Source organism: Macaca thibetana, chromosome 11 (genome assembly GCF_024542745.1).
Source record: "Macaca thibetana thibetana isolate TM-01 chromosome 11, ASM2454274v1, whole genome shotgun sequence".
Lineage (NCBI taxonomy): Eukaryota > Metazoa > Chordata > Mammalia > Primates > Cercopithecidae > Macaca > Macaca thibetana.
Window position 1 is genome coordinate 46,692,517 of NC_065588.1, and position 21,302 is coordinate 46,713,818.

General features: G+C 42.7%; 1 protein-coding gene across 1 annotated transcript in view; it reads right to left on the minus strand.

Annotated features, from left to right (window-relative positions):
* FAM186A (family with sequence similarity 186 member A) overlaps window positions 1-21,302 on the minus strand; it is a 77,695-nt gene that overhangs the window by 2,188 nt on the left and 54,205 nt on the right. The window contains exons 8-10 of the mRNA XM_050748707.1: window positions 4,413-4,605; window positions 2,195-2,346; window positions 1,085-1,270 (exon numbers count right to left, since the gene is read on the minus strand). Coding sequence (XP_050604664.1) covers window positions 1,085-1,270; window positions 2,195-2,346; window positions 4,413-4,605 — 531 coding nt within the window. The remainder of the gene's footprint in view (window positions 1-1,084; window positions 1,271-2,194; window positions 2,347-4,412; window positions 4,606-21,302) is intronic.

Sequence of the window (21,302 nt, forward strand, 5' to 3'; positions counted from 1 at the left end):
AATAGTAATATTTTTCCTAATGTTTTGCTGTATTATAGAATTTTAAATGTCTTATTTTATGGTGTCTGCCACCTGGACAAATTTGTGAATTAATACTACTTATTTTTTTTGAGACAGAGTCTCACTTTATTGCCCAGGCTGGAGTGCAGTGGCACAATCTGGGCTCACTGCAACCTCCACCTCTTGGGTTCCAGCAATTATCCTGTCTCAGCCTCTGAGTAGCTGGGATTACAGACGTATACCACCATGCCCAGCTAATCTTGTATTTTAGTAGAGACAGGGTTTCACCATGTTGGCCAGGCTGGTCTGAAACTCCCGACCTCAGATGATCCACCCGCCTTGGCCTCCCAAAGTGCTGGATTTACAGGCATGAGCCACCGCACCTAGCCTAACACTACTTCTTACTTCAGGACTTAGATTTCACCAAAATAAATCAGACTGCTTCTGTGAAGTCTTTAAGATTAACAAAAGTTCAATTTTCTAAATTCCTGATTTTGAATATTAAATAATTATCTGTCCTGAAAGAGTTAACACAGACTCCAAAGCCCTTATTTCCTCTGGAATAATTTCCAGTGGTGTAAGTGAGAATCTGGTTCAACAGATTTTGGAAATGTGGAGTCATCTCTTCAGTATATCCTAGGAAATAAACACCTAATTTACTCAATTTGGGTCTAGATATGATAATTGCACTTAAGGTCATGTCACTGAATCATAATATGGAGAAAAGCATTCTACAATGGTCTTTCTGGTACTTCTATTAGCAAATCCCTAAGGATAGAATTAAAAATGGACCTATCTAGTGTTAGATTAGGTTCATGGTATTATAATTGGTTTTTTGTTTGTTTTATATTACTCAGTGATGACATCTACAGGCCTATGATGAGAAACACTAACAGACTAATGCTGAATTTACCTGTACTATTTTATGACTGGTGTCAGTCTAATCTCATACCAAACATTACTTTTGGTTGATGTAGTACCAATTTCTCCTGTACGTGGTGCTACAGGAGAAAGTCAAGTTAGGGAACCAAAAGGTATATGATCAAAGGCCCAACTACCAGAGTGCTTCCAGTCCATAACTTACTGTGACTGGAGGGATGCAAGAGATTTTCGGAAGGTAGACTGCACCTCTAACTGAAGCAGCCTGGGAATATCTGGGTACCCACCCAGCTGGGCCCAGAGTGAATGCATAGATGTCTTCTCTGCTATTGGGTAGCTTGAAGTGGACAGATCAACATTCCAGATGGGCTGTGTCTGGTCCTCTTGTTGTCTACAGAATCAGAGAGCATAAGTTGGGAATGCCAAATTCTCCTGAGCTCCATAGCCCATCAAAATATATCTTATTCTCCCTTCTTCACTACCACCTCATCCCGTAATGCCCTCCCCTTGCACTGACCAGCATTAGCTATGCCCACTCTGACAGAGAGATGGATGAAAAAGCAGAATTTGCTGAGTTACCAAAGCTGCATTTTCATGACTTCACCTAGTAATCCATTTTACAACTACCATTTTAGCTTCATGGTGTAGAGAGACCACATAACTTTCCCTCTTCCTTCCCAAAGCTCCTGCCTCCTTAAAAAAAAAAAATAGAAGAAAAAAAGAAGATAATGCTTCTAAGTTTCTTTATTAACTATTCTTAAAAGAATGAGTTTTTTAGTAAGAAAGACTCTACTTTATTTTTAGAGGAACTCAAAATCCAATGTTAAATATTTAAGTAGAAATATATGCCAACTTAGCTAAGGGAATTAATACTCCTTTTTTTTTTTTTTTTTTTTTTTTTGAGACAGTTTCACTCTTGTTGCCCAGGCTGGAGTGCAATGGCACGATCTCGGCTCACCGCAACCTCGGCCACCCAGGTTCAAGTGATTCTCCTGCCTCAACCTCCCAACTAGCTGGGATTACAGGCATGCGCCACCACGCCAGGCTAATTTTGTTCTTTTTTTAGTAGAGCTGGGGTTTCTCCATGTTAGTCAGGCTGGTCTTGAACTCCCAACCTCAGATGATCCACCTGCCTCGGCCTCCCAAAGTGCTGGGATTACAGGCATGAGCCACCGTGCCCAGCCTAATACTCCTTTAGACTCTCCATTGCACCATTTGATAATTGTGAAGAAAGGGAAGTTCTTGGGCAGGGAAAAAAAATTAGGTCCCACATATCGTCCAAACAAAGTTTAATATCAGTCTTTCTAGCACATACCTAAATTTCTTGAATATGTCAGAGGTTCTGTCTTCTTCCACTAGTAATTTTAAGAATGGCTTTTGAACAAATGTGGTAGCGGCAGGTATCTGCTTTTCTTCGACGATTAAGGGGATAGGTTGACTAAGATTCAATTCATATATCTTTTTGAGCTATAAAAAAATAGATCAGAAAAAGGAAACCATGAAAAGAGACAGAATCTTTAGAAGAGTCTTCAGAGCTGGCCCTACACTAAACTGTGACTCCTCCTTTTCCATGGATTTGCAAATCCTTTCCCTACTCCACCCACCTCCAACATGCATCATTTCAAGAGGTGGCAGCTCTGCTACATAAAAACCTTGGTCCTACGTAAGCTCAAATCCTGGTCCTCTCATTTTCTTGCTGTGAGACTTTGGGATAGTTGCTTATCTACACTTCTTTCTCCTCATTTCTAAAACAGGGATAATAACACAGAGTTGTTGTGAGAATTGTAAAACACAGTGTATATGGAAGCACTTTATAAATTGTGAAGCAGTATGCAACTGTAATGATAGCCATCATTTACTAAATACTTACTGAATGTCAGACACTGAACTAAGCCATCTCCATATATTAGCTGATTTGGTATTTGTAATAACCTTATGCGGTATGTGTTATTATTACCCTTGTCTTACAGCAGGAGAATCTGAGGCTCAGAAAATGTAAGCAGCTTGCATAAAGTCACTTAGCTAGTATGTAGCTAGGCTGATTTGAACCCAGACAATCTGGTAGCGGAGCTAGCCATCTTGAGCACCACGCTGATTTAGTGCAAAGTATTCATTTATATTTAACCTCTTATCCCTTTTGCTTTTTTTGTCTCCTTTCTCCAAGCCTTGATACCCATACCTCATCCTCTGGATTCTGGCTTCCCTGGCCCCAGACCCTTATTCCTCCTCTGAAATGCCCTAGGCATTGTGATTCCTGTTAGACAACGCATATTGCTGCCAACCCATCTTGCTTTACTCTACGTACATTGGCCATATTTGCCAAATCAAAGAAAGGAGCATATTCATTTTTTTTTTACAAAGAGCTGTAATATTTAAAATATAACTGTTCTGGGCCGGGCGCAGTGGCTCACGCCTGTAATCCCAGCACTTTGGGAGGCTGCCGTGGGCGGATCACTTGAGGTCAGGAGTCCAAGACCAGCCTGGCCAACATGGTGAAACCCCGTCACTACTAAAAATACAAAAATTAACCAGGCATGTTGGCGGGCACCTGTAATCCCAACCACTCAGGAGGGTGAGGCAGGAGAATCACTTGAACCCAGGAGGCGGAGGTTGCAGATCACACCACTGCACTCCAGCCTGGGTGACACAGTGAGAACTTGTCTCAAAAATAAGTAACTAAATAATAAAATAAAATAAAACAGTTCTGGAAAATTTATATGTTTGACTTGGATGATAATTTGGATTAGAATCTGATGAGAAGCCTCTCTGTACCTTCCAAAGTAGCAAGTAAACTAATCTTATAAACTAATCGACGCTGAGAGAGAAGGATATACAGATATAAAATGTTTCTAGAACCACAGCTTGTAATATTTATTATTAGAATTCAGGCCAGGCATGGTGGCTTACACCTATAATCCCAACACTTTGGGAGGTTGAGGCGGGTGGATCACCTGAGGTCAGGAATTCGAAACCAGCCTGGCCATCATGGTGAAACACCATCTCTACTAAAAATATAAAATGTAGCTGGGTGTGGTGGTGGGCACCTGTAATCCCATCTATTCAGGAGGCTGAATCAAGAGAATTGCTTGAACCCAGGAGGTGGAGGTTGCAGCAAGTCAAAATAGTGCCACTGCACTCCCTGGGAGACAGAGCAAGACTGTCTCAAAAAAAAAAAAAAAAAAATGCCATTTGAAAGATGGAGGCAGAGATTGGAATTATGTGGCTACAAACTGAGGAATGCTAAGGATTGCCCATAGCCACCACAATCTAGGAGAGAAGCATGCAACAGAATGCCCTCTCAGAGCTTCTAGAAGGAACCAACCCGGCAGACACCCTGATTTCACTAACTTCTGGCCTCTAGAACTGTGAGAGAGTAAATTTCTGTTGTTTTAAGCTGTGAAGTTTGTGGTGATTTGTTACAGCAGCCCAGGAAAGTAATATAACATAGTGTCTCCAAGTAAATGTCATTTACAGAGCTTACCACTTTCACGTTTTTACAACATGCTGGAGAGAGGGAGTGGAAAGCAAGTTACCTGGTTGAATACATGTATCATTTTCTTCAGGCACTGATTCCGTTTCTTCCCTAGAGACTTCTGCTTCTCAGTCCAGACCTGCATCACCTTTTTCCTGTAGTCATCAAGTCTGCTCAGCATCACGTGGAGGTTCCTGGCCTCATAGCCTTTCCCAGTATTTTGGATGGCCTTTAGTCGTTTCATTATGTTGTTCCTTGAAAAGATTAATAAGAATTAGAATGATAATAGTTTCAGACCCTACTTCAGCAAACTTGTCCTCAGTTTCTTTTTTTTGAAACGGAGTTTCGATCTTGTTGCCCAGGCTGGAGGTACCATGGCGCGATCTTGGCTCACTGCCACCTTCGCCTCCCCGATTCAAGAAATTATCCTGCCTCAGCCTCCCAAGTAGCTGGGACTACAGGCATGCACCACCGCGCCCGGCTAATTTTTGTATTTTTAGTAGAGATGGGGTTTCTCCATGTTGGTCAGGCTGGTCTCAAACTCCTGACCTCATGATCCACCTGCCTTGGCCTCCTAAAGTGCTGGGATTGCAGTCGTGAGCGGCTGAGCACGGTCTATTTTATTTTATTTTATTTTATCTTATCTTGTCTTTTTTATTTTATTTTATTTTTCTGATACAGAGTCTAACTCTGTTGCCCAGGCTGGAGTGCAGTGGCATGATCTTGACTCACTGCAACCTCTGCCTTACGGGTTCAAGTGATTCTCATGCCTCAGCCTCCCAAGTAGCTGGGAATACAGGTGTGCACCACCACGCCCAGCTAATTTTTGTATTTTTAGTAGAGATGGGGTTTTGCCATGTTGTCCAGGCTGGTCTTGAACTCCTGACCTCAAGCGATCCTCCTGCCACAGCCTCCCAAAATGTTGAGATTACAGGAGTGAGCCACTATGCCCGACCTGTCCTCAGTTTCTTTCAATTCTCTCATCATCCCCAGTAAGCAGAGAAGGATGGGAAGCTTGCTTAATAAGACTTTAATCCAGTTCCTATGAACGAACCTTCAAAAATCTATATGATATCAAAATTTTCATTTAGTCTTTACCAAGTTTCCAGTGTTAAAATAGTGTTGCTTACAATTATTTTAATATATTTTAAAAGTTATGCCAGGTGAAGTAGCTCATGCCTGTAATCCCAGCACTTTGGGAGGCTTAGGTGAGAGGATCGCTTGAGGCCAGGAGTCTGCAACCAGCCTGGACAATATAGTAAGACTCCATCTCTACAAAACAAAAATAGCTGGGCATGGTGGCACATACCTGTAGACACAACCACTCAGGAGGCTGAAGCGAGAGGCTTGCTTGAACCTAGGGAGTTCGAGCCTGCAGTGAGTTATGATCACGCCACTACATTTGCCTTTTTGTTAAGGGCAAGACTCCAGCTCTTAAAAAAATAGTTAAATGTGGCTATTTGTAATAAAAATTACCTTAGGGAGCCGGGCGCGGTGGCTCAAGCCTGTAATCCCAGCACTTTGGGAGGCCGAGACGGGCGGATCACGAGGTCAGGAGATCGAGACCATCCTGGCTAACACGGTGAAACCCCGTCTCTACTAAAAAATACAAAAAACTCCCCGTCTCTACTAAAAAAACACAAAAAATTAGCCGGGCGCGGTGGCGGGCGCCTGTAGTCCCAGCTACTCGGGAGGCTGAGGCAGGAGAATGGCGTGAACCCGGGAGGCGGAGCTTGCAGTGAGCTGAGATCCGGCCACTGCACTCCAGCCTGGGCGGCAGAGCGAGACTCCGTCTCAAAAAAAAAAAAAAAATTACCTTAAGGAATAAGATAGATCATTTTTTCATATGTCCAGATATGTGTAAGACACATAGAAGGTAAGGCCAGGCGAGGTGTCTCACGCCTGTAATCCCAGCAGTTTGGGAGGCCAAGGCGGGTAGATCACAAGGTCAGGAGTTCAAGACCAGCCTGGCCAACATGGTGAAATCCCGTCTCTACTAAAAACACAAAAATTAGCCAGGCGCAGTGGCAGGCGACTGTAATCCCAGCTACTCGGGAGGCTGAGGCAGGAGAATCGCTTGAACCCGGGCAACAGAGGTTGGTGCCATTGCACTCCAGCCTGAGCAACAGAGTGAGATCCCGTCTTAAAAAAAAAAAAAAAAAAAATGACACATAGAAAGTACTTAATACAATTAGGGAAAAGACAGTGTCCTTGCCTTCAAAAGCACTTATAATCCAGAATAGGAGACTAAGTTACTTGTAAAAAAAAGAAATAGAATAAATGCTAAATAGAAATATAATCAGGCTGCAGGAGCAAAAAGGAAAGCATCATTAATTCTAGTAAGAGTAATAAGGCCAGGCGCAGTGGCTCACGCCTGTAATCCCAGCACGTTGGGAGGCCGAGGTGGGCAGATCACAAGGTCAGGGGCTCGAGACCAGCCTGGCCAACATGGTGAAACCCTGTCTCTACTAAAACATACAAAAATTAGCCGGGTGTGATGGCGGGCATCTATAGTCCCAGCTACTCGGGAGGCTGAGTCAGGAGAATCACTTGAACCTGGGAGATGGAGGTTGCAGTGAGCAGAGATTGCATCATTGCACTCCAGCCTGGGTGACAGAGTGAGACTAAAAAAAAAAAAGAGTAGGCCGGGCGCGGTGGCTCAAGCCTGTAATCCCAGCACTTTGGGAGGCTGAGACGGGCGGATCACGAGGTCAGGAGATCGAGACCATCCTGGCTAACACGGTGAAACCCCGTCTCTACTAAAAAATACAAAAAAAAAACTAGCCGGGCGAGGTGGCGGGCGCCTGTAGTCCCAGCTACTCGGGAGGCTGAGGCAGGAGAATGGCGAGAACCCGGGAGGCGGAGCTTGCAGTGAGCTGAGATCCGGCCATAGCACTCCAGCCTGGGTGACAGAGCGAGACTCCGTCTCAAAAAAAAAAAAAAAAAGAGTAATAAAGAAAGCTTTATAGGAAGATGTCAAGCAGAATTTTGAGGGACAGTCATAAAAAGATTCTCCCTTTCTCTCTCTCTCCCCACTGCCCTCCTATAATGTATTCCACCACATTTTGGTGGTCCTAAACAGAGTTTGGCCATCCTCATTCTACAGGAGAGGAAAAGAAATCTCAGCAAAGTTAAATATTTTTTCTAATGTCCCATAAATGATAAACGGTAGATTTGGGAAGCAAGCCCAGATCTTCTTTCTTCCATAATGCCAATATTTCTCAAGGTGCGGACTCTGATCACCTAGACTGAATCATAAGGGGGAGACGGGTGGGGGGCTTGTTGAAAATGCAGGTTCCAAGGTACTTCTCCATACCTTTTGAATCAAAATCTTAGTGGTAGGCTTCAGGAATCTGCATTTTAAAATCTCAGGTAACTCTTACTTTACTAAAGTTTGAAAACCATTGTGCTTACAAACAGAACAGAGAAGAAGGGGATGAGGAAGTCCAAGTGGAGAAATCCTATAAATAAAGGTAAGAAAACCAAAGTTATATTTTGAGAGTGATGAGTAGTCTGGGGTTTTTGACCACAGATATGTGAAAGCATATAGTAGGGGATGAGACTGGAATGGTTGGATTATGAATGGCTTTAAAAGGTATGTTAAGGAGTTTGGATCTTCTCTTTTTTTTTTTTTTTTTTTTTGGTAGATGATGGGGACTCATCAAAGATATTTTTCTGAATATATGTATTTTATATATATGCATATATATATATATATATATATATATATAGCCTCGGGTGAATCAGTAAGATTTACCTGAGATTTTATTTATCCATCCATCTCTATCTATATTGAGAGAGAAGAGAGAAAGAATAATTCTTAGCTCTTAGATTTCTTTTATGGGTTATAATGAATACTTTAGAACCTACTATATATGGATCATTTAATACTTAAATTATTATCTTTGTATTTAATATTTAAATGTATTAGATTTTTTAATTTTCCAATAAGCCTCTTCACACCAAATATTTCCTGACATTTTTCTGTCTAATTACACAGGCTTTTGAGATTTCCTTATCATTTTTTCTTACTGAAATCATATTTCACTGCTTGGAAAAGTTTAGTTTAACTTCGAACTTAGGGACTTTATTGTTGAATGTAGTTTTAGAGATAATTATTATTATTATTATTTTTTCCAACAGGATCTCTCTTTGTCACCCAGGTTGCAGTGGCACGATCTTGGCTCACTGCAGCCTTGACTTCGTGAGCTCAAGTCATCCTCCTGCCTCAGCCCCCTAAGTAGCTGGGACTAGAGGCACATCATCAGGCCTGCCAATTTTTTTTTTTTTTTTTTTTTTTTTTTTTTTTGATAGAGATGGAGTTTCACCATGTTGCCCAGGCTGGTCTTTAACTCCTGGGACCAAGTGATCCGCCCACCTTGGTTCCCAAAGTTCTGGGATCATAGGCATGAGCCTGGTGAGATAATTCTTTTTTAATAATCTGAAGACTGGGCGCGGTAGCTCACGCCTGTCATCCTAGCACTTTGGGAGGCTGAGGCGGGTGGATAACAAGGTCAAGAGATCAAGACCATCCTGGCCAACATGATGAAACCCCGTTTCTACTAAAAATACAAAATTTAGCTGGGCATGGTGGCGAGTGCCTGTAGTCCCAGCTACTCGGGAGGCTGAGGCAGGAGAATTCCTTGACCTTGGGAGGCGGAGGTTGCAGTGAGCCGAGATGGTGCCACTGCACTCCAGCCTGGCAACAGAGCAAAACTCCGTCTTAAAAAAAAAAAATAAATCTGAATATTCAATCCAGTAGTAACCATAGGGGTATCTTACTATTTAAAAGCCTATGTCTAGAATCATGGCTATTCATCCTCCTTACATTTTGTTTCCACTCTCTTAGCCCATCCCACTTATGTTGATAAAACATTGCCCTGTCCTAAGGAACACTGATTTTTAGATGGAGATTCTTTACATTTACTGAGCATCTACTATGGTAATACTACAACTGTACTACGTATGTTATTTTATTTAACCCTTTCAACCTTTTATTTGTTTTAATTTATTTTATTTTATTTTGAGACAGAGTTTCTCTCTTGTTGCCCAGGCTGGAGTACAATGGTGCAATCCCAACTCACTGTAACCTCTGCCTCCCAGGTTCAAGCAATTCTCCTGCCTCAGCCTCTTGAGTAGCTGACATTACAGGCTGCACCACCACGCCCAGCTAATTTTTGTATTTTTAGCAGAGACGGGGTTTCACCATGTTGGCTAGGCTGGTCTCGAACTCCTGACCCCAGGTGATCCACCCACCTCAGCCTCCCAAAGTGCTTAGATTACAGGTGTGAGCTACCATGTCTGGCCTCAACCATTATTTGAAGTAAATATTATTATATCCATTTTACATGCAGCACATTTAAGTCTCAGAGAAGTTCTGGAAATTTGAACTAAGATCTGTCCGACTTCAAAGCCTATGTTTAAGAGAAAGCATGATTAGGATTTGAATATGAAAACCATGACAGTTATTACTTTAAGACAATGTAGTACAATAGGTAGTACAGTATACTATCGACTTTGAAAATAGATTTTTAAAAATTCACTTCTACCACTTACTAGCTGTGTGATTTGGGCAAATAGGATGAACTTTCTGAACCTGATTCCCATTCTTCCAGTTAAATGCAATAATATATCTGAAATTCCTGTTTGTTGTAGATGCATTATAAGCCCCTGTATGCACATAACTAAATTTACATAATTTATTTTCATTTAGTTTCTCCTTGTCCATATAATGTTTCCTCAAACAATTCCAGATTAGATTAGCATGATTCTCCTACAAAATGTATGTTTCCTTTAGTCTATCTGTTTTTACTGTTTCAAGACTGTAGTAATTTTTTTTTTTTTGAGACAGGGTCTCACTGTGTTGCCCAGGCTGGAGTGTAGTGGTGCATCCACGGCTCACTGCAACCTCAACCTCTCAGGCTCATGTGATCCTCCCACTTCAGCCTACCAAGTAGCTGGGACCACAGGCATACATACCACCACGCCTGGCTAATGTTTATAATTTTTGTAGAGACAACATCTCACTATGTTGCCCAGGCTAGCCTCAAACTCCAAGGCTCAAGCAGTTCCTCCACCTTGGCCTCCCAAAGTGCTGGGATTACAGGCGTACGCCACCAGACTGGGCTGATTTTACTTTTTATTTAGACTCCACCAGCTTGCCTGGCATGGATGCCTTTGTTTAGTAGGAGTTACACTGTTGATGTATCACCTTAGCATAGAATCCTTTTAAAACAACTGTGAATATTTTCCTAGTAATTCTACTCTCACCCTTATATTCTTTCAAAACGTTTAGGTGGATGCCACCTAGTCCTAATTTATGCCTCTGTATGAGCTTTCCTCTTCTTAAATCTGTCTTCCACATTACTGGTGTTTTACTTCCCTTGCTAATAATTCTTTAGTTATCCTCTATTAAGTACAGAATGAAATACAAGTTCCTTAGCATGTGATTTAGGATTCTTTTTTATCTTGCCTCTCTTTTATCTTTCCAGTCTCATCTCTTATTACATCTTGCTTATTCTTTATGTTCCAAGTACCAGTAACAAAGTACTTTACACACACACACACACACACAGAGCTTCTTCCTGCTGCCTTTCTTTACTCTGCTACACTCTCTGACTTTTCTGTTTTACTGACTGTTTCTTTTTTTGAGACAGAGTCTTACTCTGTCACCAGGCTGGAGTGCAGTGGCGCGATCTCAGTTCACTGCAACCACCGCCTCCTGGGTTCAAGTCTCCTGCCTCAGCCTCCCAAGTAGCTAGGGTTACAGGCACCCGCCACCATGCCTGGCTAATTTTTTTATTTTTAGTAGAGACAGAGTTTCACCATGTTGGCCAGGCTGGTCTCAAATGGATTACCTCAGGTGATCCGCCTGTCTTGGCCTCCCAAAATGCTGGGATTACAGGCGTGAGCCACTGCGCCCAGCTCATCTTTTCTAATTTTACATCTTCCCTGTCATCTCTTCTTAGATACATTTCACTGATCATGTGGGAATACAATTCTAAAACCATATTTTAGCACTTAACTGTAGAATTCTTCACTTACAGAGGTTCTACAGAAATCTTTATTCAAAAACAGTTTATATTACTGTAATATTTTTCTCTCACATGTAATATTAGAATCTTCTTGACGTAGCCATCCTTGTCATAAAATTTTTAATCTGTCAGTATTGTATTTGTTGTTGCATCTGTCTGTGATTTTTTTATTATAACATTAAATATTAGAGAAAGGTTTCTGAAAAAATGAATTAATCCTCAATGGGATTAAGGTTATGATTGTATAAAGTCATATTTTTAAATGATTTTACTGAGACAGGTCAGATTATGCCACTTAGGTTCTCAAAGTCTTCAATAAATCTAAACGAATCATAAAAATTGAGAAAGCGATGTGGCACAGTGGCTCACACCTATAATCCCAGCACTTTGGGAGGCCGAGGTGGGCAGATCATGAGGTCAGGAGTTCGAGACCAGGCTGGCCAACATGGTGAAACCCTGTCTCCACTAAAAATACAAAAATTAGCCGGGCATAGTGATGTGCATCTATAATCCCAGCTACTCAGGAGGCTGATGCAGAAGAATTCCCTGAACCCAGGAGGTGGAGGTTGCAGTGAGCTGAGATTGTGCCACTGCACTCTAACCTGGGCGACAGAGCAAGACTTCGTCTTGAAAAAGAAAAAAAAAATTGAGAGAAAGCTGTCAAAAAATTCCCTTCAAAAAGTACTAAGCCAGTATAATATCATAGGGGAAACCTGCCAAACCTTATTAAGAACAGCTAATTTTACTATTAAATTGTTTCAGAGCACAAAAGATAAACTTCCACATTTTTTAATGATGCAAGCTTAAAATTATACCAAAACTTGACAAAGATACCATAAGAAGTAAACTGCCTGCCAAACTTAACTAATGAATATGAATGAGAAAAATCCTTAATAAAATATATTGATTCTACAATATATTCAAAGAAGGAAAAAAAAAAATAGCCAGGCATTGTGGCGGTGTGCCTGTAATCCCAGCTACTCTGGAGGCTGAAACAGGCTATGCAAAAGAATTGCTTGAACCTGGGAGACAGAGGTTGCAGTAAGCTGAGATCATGCCACTGCACTCCAGCTTGGGCAACAGAGCGAGACTCTGTTTTAAAAAAAAAAACAAAAACAAAAACAAAACAAAGAAGGTTACAGGTAGAACAAATAGGATTTATATCAGGAATACAATGATGGTTTAATATAATTATATTAATAGAACTAAGGAAAAAAATCTCCTTTTTTTTTTTTTTTTTTTTTTGGAGACAGAATCTCGCTCTGTTGTCCAGGCTGGAGTGCAGTGGCATGATCTCGGCTCATTGCAACCTCTGCCTCCTGGGTTCAAGCAATTCTCCAGCCTCAGCTCTACTATAGGTGCATGATACCACATCCGGCTAATTTTTTGTTTTGTTTTGTTTTGTATTTTTAGTAGAGATGGGTTAGCCAGGACGGTCTCGATCTCCTGAGATCGTGATCCGCCTGCCTCAGCCTCCTAAAGTACTGGGATTACAGGCATGAGCCACTGCTTCCGGCCTTTTTTTTCTTTTCTTTTCTTTTCTTTTTTTTTTTTTTTTTTTGAGACAAGGTCTCGCTCTGTCACCCAGGGTGGAGTGCAGTGGCGCGACATGATCGTAACTCACCACAACCTTGAACTCCTGGGCTCAAGCAGCCCTCCTGTCTCAGTCGCCCAAGTAGCTGGGACTACAGGTGCACACCACCAAGACTAGATAATTTTTTTTTTTTAATGATGGAGTCAGGCTGGGTACAGTGGCTGACGACTATAATCCCAGCACTTTGGGATGCCAAGGTGGCAGAATCATTTGAGCCTAGGAATTCAAGACCAGCCTGGGCAACAGGAGACCCTATCTTAAAAAATTTAAAAATTAGCCAGGTGTAGTGGTGTGTGCCTATCATCTCAGCTACTGGGGAGGTTGAAGTGGGAGGATAGCTTAAACCTGGGAAGCTGAGACTGCAGTGAACTGTGATCATGCCACTGCACTCCAGCATGGGCAACATAGCGAGACCCTATCTCAGGAGAAAAAAGACGGGGCCCCCATATGTTGCTCAGGCTGGTCTTGAAACTCCTGGCCTCAAGCAGTCCTCTCGCCTCAGCTTCCCAAAGTGCTATGATTACAAGCATAAGCCACCTTCCCAGCCCATATTTTCTTTAATACATGTGAAAATAAAGTGTTCAAATCACATTATTTAACAAAATTGAACATTCAGGGGTTTTTTTGTTTGTTTGTTGTTGTTGTTGTTGTTGTTGTTGTTGTTGTTGTTTGAGACAGAGTCTCGCTCTGTTGCCCAGGCTGGAGTGCAGTGGTGCAGTAGTGCGATCTTGGCTCATTGCAACCTCTGTTTCCCAGGCTCAAGCAATTCTCATGCCTCAGCCTCCTGAGTAGCTGGGACTACAGCAAACCCAGCTAATCCATGGGTTTTTGTGTTCTCTTTTTTTTTTTTGAGATGGAGTCTCACTCCATCACCCAGGCTGGAGTGCAGTGGTACAATCTCGGCTCACTACAACCTCCACCTCCTGGGTTCACGCCATTCTCCTGCCTCAGCCTCCAGAGTAGCTGGGACTACAGGTGCCTACCATCACACCCAGCTAATTTTTTGTATTTTTAGTAGAGACAGGGTTTCACCATATTAGCCAGGATAGTCTTGTTCTCCTGACCTTGTGATCTGCCTGCCTTGGCCTCCCAAAGTGCTGGGATTACAGGTGTGAGCCACCATACCCGGCCTTTTTTTTTTTTTTTTTTTTTTTTCCTGTAGAGATGGGGTTTCACCATGTTAGCCAGGCTGGTCTCGAACTCCTAGATTCAAGTGATTCACCCACCTTGGCCTCCCAAAGTGCTGGGATTACAGGATAAGCTACCACACCCAGCCAATCTTTTTTTTTGTTTTTGTTTTTATCACATTGAATTTGGTTTAATTCAATTTTTCTTTTTTATTTTAGTAAGTTCAACTTTTATTTTAGATTCGAAGGGTACATATGCAGGTTTGTTACATGGTTATATTGCGTGATGCTGAGGTTTGGGGTACAAATGATCCCATCACGCAGGTTATGAGCATAGTACCCAATAGCTAGTTTTTCAACCCTTGTCCCAATTCCTCTCTCCCCTACTAGTGGTCCCCAGTGTCTGTTGTTCCCATCTTTATGTGCCTGTGCACCCAACATTTAGCTCCCATTTATAAGCAAGAATGTCGGTATTTGGTTTTCTGTTCTTCTATGAATTTGTTTAGGATAATGGCCTCAAACCGCATCCATTTGCTGCAAAGGGCATGATTTTGTTCTTGTTTATGGCAGCATAGTATTCCATATGTTGTATATATGCCACATTTTCTTTATCCAGTCCACCACTGATGTGTACCTAGGTTGATTCCATGTCTTTGTGAATAATGCTGCAATGAACAGACAAGTGCATGTGTCTTTTTGGTAAAATAATTTATTTTCCTTTGAATATATACCCAGAAATGGGATTGCTGGGTCAAGTGGTAGTTCTATTTTAAGTTCTTTGAGAAATCTCAGCTGGGCATATTGTCTCATGCCTATAATCCCAACATTTTGGGAGCCTGGGGCAGGAGGATAACTTGAACCCAGGAGTTCAAGACTAGCCTGGGAAACATAGTAAGACCCTATCCCTACAAAAAATTAAAAATTAAAAAATTAGCCAGGCATGATGGCATAGCCCTGTAGTCCCAGCTACTCAGAAGCTGATATGGGAAAATTGCATGAACCCAGCAGATATAGACTGCAGTGAGCCATCATTGCGCTGGGCGAGAGAGTAAGACCATGTCAAAAAACAAAACAAGGGCAGGCGTGGTGGTTCACACCTGTAATCCCAGCACTGTGTGAGGCCAAGGCGGGCCGATCACCTGAGGTCAGGAGTTCGAGACCAGCCTGACGAATAAGGTGAAACTCTGTCTCTACTAAAAATACAAAAATTAGCCAGGCGTGGACAACAAGAGCAAAACTTTGTCTAAAAAACAAAACAGCCAGGCGCGGTGGCTCAAGCCTGTAATCCCAGCACTTTGGGAGGCCGAGACGGGCGGATCACGAGGTCAGGAGATCGAGACCATCCTGGCTAATATGGTGAAACCCCGTCTCTACTAAAAATACAAAAAACTAGCCGGGCGAGGTGGTGGGCGCCTGTAGTCCCAGCTACGCGGGAGGCTGAGGCAGGAGAATGGCGTAAACCCGGGAGGCGGAGCTTGCAGTGAGCTGAGATCCGGCCACTGCACTCCAGCCTGGGCGACAAAGCGAGACTCCGTCTAAAAAAAAAAAAAAAACAAAAAAACAAAACGAAACACCACCACCACCACAAAAACAAGAAATCTTCAAACTACTTTCCACAGTGGCTGAGCTAATTTACATTCCCATTAACAGCGGATAAGCATTCCTTTGCTCTGCAGCCTCGCTAACAAATGTTAGCCAGACTGAGGCAGGAGAATGGCTTGAACTCGGGAGGCAGAGGTTGCAGTGAGGTGAGATCATGCCACTGCACTCCAACCTGGGCAACAGAGCAAAAACTCTGTCTCTAATAAATAAATAAAAAGAAAAAAGAAACAGAATGGTATTTCCTAGGTTTTCTTCTAGGATTTGTATAGTTTGAGGTCTTACATTTAAATCTTTAATCCATCTTGAGTTAATTTTTGTATATGGTGAAAGGTAGGGATGCAATTTCATTCTTCTGCATATGGCCAGCCAGCTGTCCCAGCATCATTTATTGGACAGAGAGTCCTTTCCTTATTGCTTATTTTTGTTGACTTTGTCCATGATTAGATGGTTGTGGGTATGGGGCTTTATTTCTGGGTTCTCTATTCTGTTCCATTGGTCTATGTGTCTGTTTTTGTACCAGTACAATGTTGTTTTGGTTACTGTAGCCTTATAGTATAGTTTGAAGTTGGATAATGTGATATGCCTCCAGCTTTGTTGTTTTTGCTTAGGATGGCTTTGGCTATTTGGGCTGTTTTCTGGTTCCATATGAATTTTAGAATAGTTTTTTCTTATGTAGTGAAAAATGACATTGATAGTTTAATAGGAATATCACTGAATCTGTAGATTGCTTTGAACAGTATTATATCGTGCCATGGCACTCCAGCCTGGGGGACAAGAGCGAGATTTTGTCTCAAAAAAAAAAAAAATACAAAAGCCAGGTGTGGTGGCGTGTGCCTATAGTCCCAGCTACTCAGGAGGCTGAGGTAGAAGGATTGCTTGAGTCTGGCAGGCAGCGGTTGCAGTGAGCCAAGATTGCACCACTGCACTCCAGCTGGGTGACAAAGCCAGACCCTGCCAAAAAAAAAAGAAAGAAAAAGAAAGAAAGAAAGAAAGAAAGAAAGAAAGAAAGAAAGAAAGAAAGAAAGAAAGAAAGAAAGAAAGGACAATGAAAATATATTTGTAATGCTTTAATACAGTAAGATGGCTGCATACAAAATTGAGTCTCCATTTACAATAGCAACAATAACAAAAATAAACACTTAGAATATGCAAGAACTAGATGAAAACTTTAAGATGCTCTTTTTTTTGTTTGTTTTTTTGAGACTGAGTCTCGCGCTGTCGTACAGAACGGAGTGTAGTGGTGGCGCCATCTCAATTCACTGCAACCTCTGCCTCCCGGGTTCAAGCAATTCTCCTGCCTCAGCCATCCACGTATCTGGGATTACAGGCATATGCCACCATGCCCAGCTAATTGTTGTATTTTTATTAGAGACGGGGTTTCACCATGTTGGCCAGGTTGGTCTTGAACTCCTGACCTTGGGTGATCTACCCACCTCAGCCTCCTAAAATGCTGTAAGATTACAGGTGTGAGCCACCATGCCCAGCCCTGTATCTGTTTTATACATCTATTTAAACATACAAAAATCAAAATTTTGTGCATATGTGGTCACACATGCACACACACACACACACACACACACACACACACAAACCTGAACAACAACAACAAAAAGATGTATAATTGGCCTGGGTGACAGAGTGAGACTCTGTCTCCAAAAAAAAAAAAAAAAAGAGAGAGAGAGATACCATATTCTTGGATAGGAAGACTATATTAGTGAAGATAAGCTAGGTTTTGCTGTTTTTTAATAAAAATCCCAAGCCTCAGTGGCTTAAAACAACAAAAAATGTGCCGGGCGCGGTGGCTCACGCTTGTAATCCCAGCACTTTGGGAGGCCGAGGCAGGTGGATCACCTGAGGTCGGGAGTTCAAGACCAGCCTGACCAACATGGAGAAACCCCGTCTCTACTAAAAATACAAAATTAGCCGGGGTGGTGGCACATGCCTGTAATCCCAGCTACTCGGGAGGCTGAGGCAGGAGAATCGCTTGAACCCGGGAGGCGGAGGTTGCGGTGAGCCGAGATCGCGCCATTGCACTCTAGCCTGGGCAAAAAGAGCAAAACTCTGTCTCAAAAAAAACAACAACAACAACAACAACAACAACAAATTCACTTGTTGCTCATACTACGAATTCATCATGGCTTGGCAGGGAGTGAACTTCCCTGTATTCTTTCAGGGACATGTTTAAAGGAACAACAATCACCTTGAACATTGTGGGTTATTATGCCAGAGGAAAAAGAAACTCTGTAGGTCATCAAACCAACAATGACAAGCTCAGCACAGAAATAACATATCAATTCTGCTCACATCTCATTGACAAGTGCTGGCAAACAGCGCTAATAATGACCTCAAAGACTGCATCATAAAAAATAAAACGAAAATAACAGAGAATGGAAGTGATCAATAGGCAGATCAATAGAAAATAATAGCTGGGCGGCCAGGTGTGGTGGCTCGTGCCTGTAATCCCAGCACTTTGGGAGGCCGAGGTGGGCAGATCACGAGGCCAGGAGATCGAGACCATCCTGGCTAACACGGTGAAACCCCGTCTCTACTAAAAATACAAAAAATTAGCTGGGCGTGGTGGCGGGCTCCTGTAGTCCCAGATACTCAGGAGGCTGAGGCAGGAGAATGGCATGAACCCAGGAGGTGGAGCTTGCAGTGAGCCAAGATCGTGCCACTGCACTCCAGCCTGGGCGACAGAGCAAGACTCCGTCTCAAAAAAAAAAAAAAGAAAAGAAAAAGAAAGAAAATAATAGCTGGGCGTGGTGGCTCACACCTATAATCCCAGCACTTTGGGAGGCTGAGGTGGGCAGATCACCTGAGGTCAGGAGTTCGAGACCATCCTGGCCAACATGGTGAAACCCCGTCTCTACTAAAAATACAAAAAGTAGCTGGGCATGGTGGCACATGCCTCCAGCTATTCTGGAGGCTGAGGGCAGGATAATCGCCTGAACCCAGAGGGCGGAGTTTGCAGTGAGCCAAGATCATGCCACTGCACTCCAGCCTGGGCAAAACAGGGAGACTCCATCTCAAAAAAAAAAAAAAATTCCCCGAAATAATAGGTTGGTAATTTGTTAAGAATGTCGGGAAAATTGTTACTTGCCCTAATCCATTTCTGATATTTGCAACTTTCAAAAATCAGGACCAGGCCGGGTGCGGTGGCTGAAGCCTGTAATCCCAGCACTTTGGGAGGCTGAGATGGGCGGATCATGAGGTCAGGAGATCGAGACCATCCTGGCTAACACAGTGAAACCCTGTCTCTACTAAAAAAAAAAAATACAAAAAACTAGCCGGGCGAGGTGGCGGGCACCTGTAGTCCCAGCTACTCGGGAGGCTGAGGCAGGACAATGGCATAAACCCAGGAGGCAGAGCTTGCAGTGAGCTGAGATCGCATCACTGCACTCTAGCCTGGGCAACAGAGCAAGACTCCGTCTCAAAAAAAAAAAAAAAAAAATCAGGACCAGGACCTGCTGCTTGCTGCCTTCAGGTCACCCCAACAGCAAATTTGCCATGGCAACAACCTCCTACATAATCTGCCATCTCCCTTTGTTTTTATGTTTGTTTGGTTGGTTTTTTAATTTTGTTTTTGTTTGTTTGTTTGTTTGAGACGAAGGCACAGTCTTGCCTCACTGCAACCTCTGCCTCCCAGGTTCAAGCAATTCTTCTGCCTCAGCCTCCTGAGTAGCTGGGACTACATGTGTGTGCCACCATGCCTGGTAATTTTCTTTTCTTTTTTTTTTTTTTGAGACGGAGTCTCGCCCCGTTGCCCAGGCTGGAGTGCAATGGCGCGATCTCAGTTCACTGCAACCTCCGCCTCCTGGGTTCAAACGATTCTCTTGCCTCAGCCTCCTGAGTAGCTAGGATTACAGGCACCCACCACCACGCCCAGCTAATTTTTGTATTTTTAGTAGAGACGGGTTTCACCATGTTAGCCAGGCTGATTTTTTGTATTTTTCTTTTTAAATAGAGATGAGGTTTCACCGTGTTGGCTAGGGTGGTCTCGAACTCCTGACCTCAAGTGACCCATCTGCCTTGGCCTCCCAAAGTGCTGGGATTACAGGCATCAGCCACTGCACCCTGCTTGTATTTACTTGTATTTTTAAATTTTTCTTTTCTGTTTATTTTTTATTTTTTCCTGAGATGGAGTCTTGCTCTGCCCCCCTGGCTGGAGTTCAGTGGCTCAATCATGGCTCACTGCAACTTCCGCCTCCTGGGTTCAAGCAATTCTCTTGCCCCAGCCTCCCAAGTAGCTGAGATTCCAGACACGTGCCACCATGCCCGACTAATTTTCGTGTTTTTAGTAGAGACTGGGTTTCATCGTGTTAGCCAGGATGGTCTCAATCTCCTGGCCTCGTGATCTGCCCGCCTCGGCCTCCCAAAGTGCTGGGATTACAGATGTGAGCCTTTTTTTTTTTCATTAAAAATTTTTTTGTGGGTACATAGTAGGTATATATATTTTGGGGGTACAGGAGATGTTTTGATACAGGCATGCAATGTATAATAATCATCAGGGTAAATGGGGCATCCATTGCCTCAAGCATTTATCCTTTGTGTTACAGACAATCCAATAATCCAATTATATTCTTTGTTATTTTTAAATGTACAATTACATTATTATTGACTATAGTCACCCCGTTGTGCTTTCAATTGCTAGATCTTATTCATTCTATTTTTTTGTATCCATTAACCATCTCTACTTTCCCCCCAACCCCACTACCCTTTCTAGCCTCTGGTAACCATCCTTCTCTTTTTTTTTTCTTGAGACTGGGTCTCACTCTGTCACCCAGGCTGGAGTGCAGTGGCGCGATCTTGGTTTACTGCAGTCTCGACCTCCTGGGGCTTGAGTGATCCTCCAAGCTGAGCTTCCTGAGTAGCTGGGATTACAAGCATGCACCGTCATGCCCAGCTAATTTTTTGTATTTTTTTGTAGAGACAGGGTCTCAATTTGTTGTCCAAGCTGGTCTCAAACTCCTGGGCTCAAGTGATCCTCCCCCCTCAGCCTTCCAAAATGCTGGGATTACAGATGTGAGTCACTGCACCTGTCCCATCCTTCTACTCTTTATGTCCATTAGTTCAATTGTTTTAATTTTTAGCTCCCACAAATAAGTGAGAACATGTGAAGTTTGTCTTTCTGTGCCCGGCTTATTTCACTTAACATAATGACCTCTAGTTCCATCCATGTTGTTGCAAATGGCAGGATCTCTTTTTATTATTATTATTATTATTATTTTTATTTTGAGGCAGAATCTGACTCTCTCACCCAGGCTGGAGTGCAGTGGCACGATCAGCTCATTGCAACCTCTACCTCCCGGCTTCAAGTGATTCTCCTGCCCCAGCCTCCCAAGTAATCCTGGGATTACAGGTGCACGCAACCATGCCTGTCTAATTTTTGTATTTTTTGCAGAGACAGGATTTCACCATGTTGGCCAGGCTGGTCTCGAACTTCTGACCTCAAATGATCCACCTGCCTCAGCCTCCCAAAGTGCTGGGATTACAGGCATGAGCCACCATTCCTGGTCTCATTCTTTTTTATGCTATTTCCCATTTTAAAAATCATACATTTCTGGTGAACCAAAAATGATGAAAGAAATTCAGAA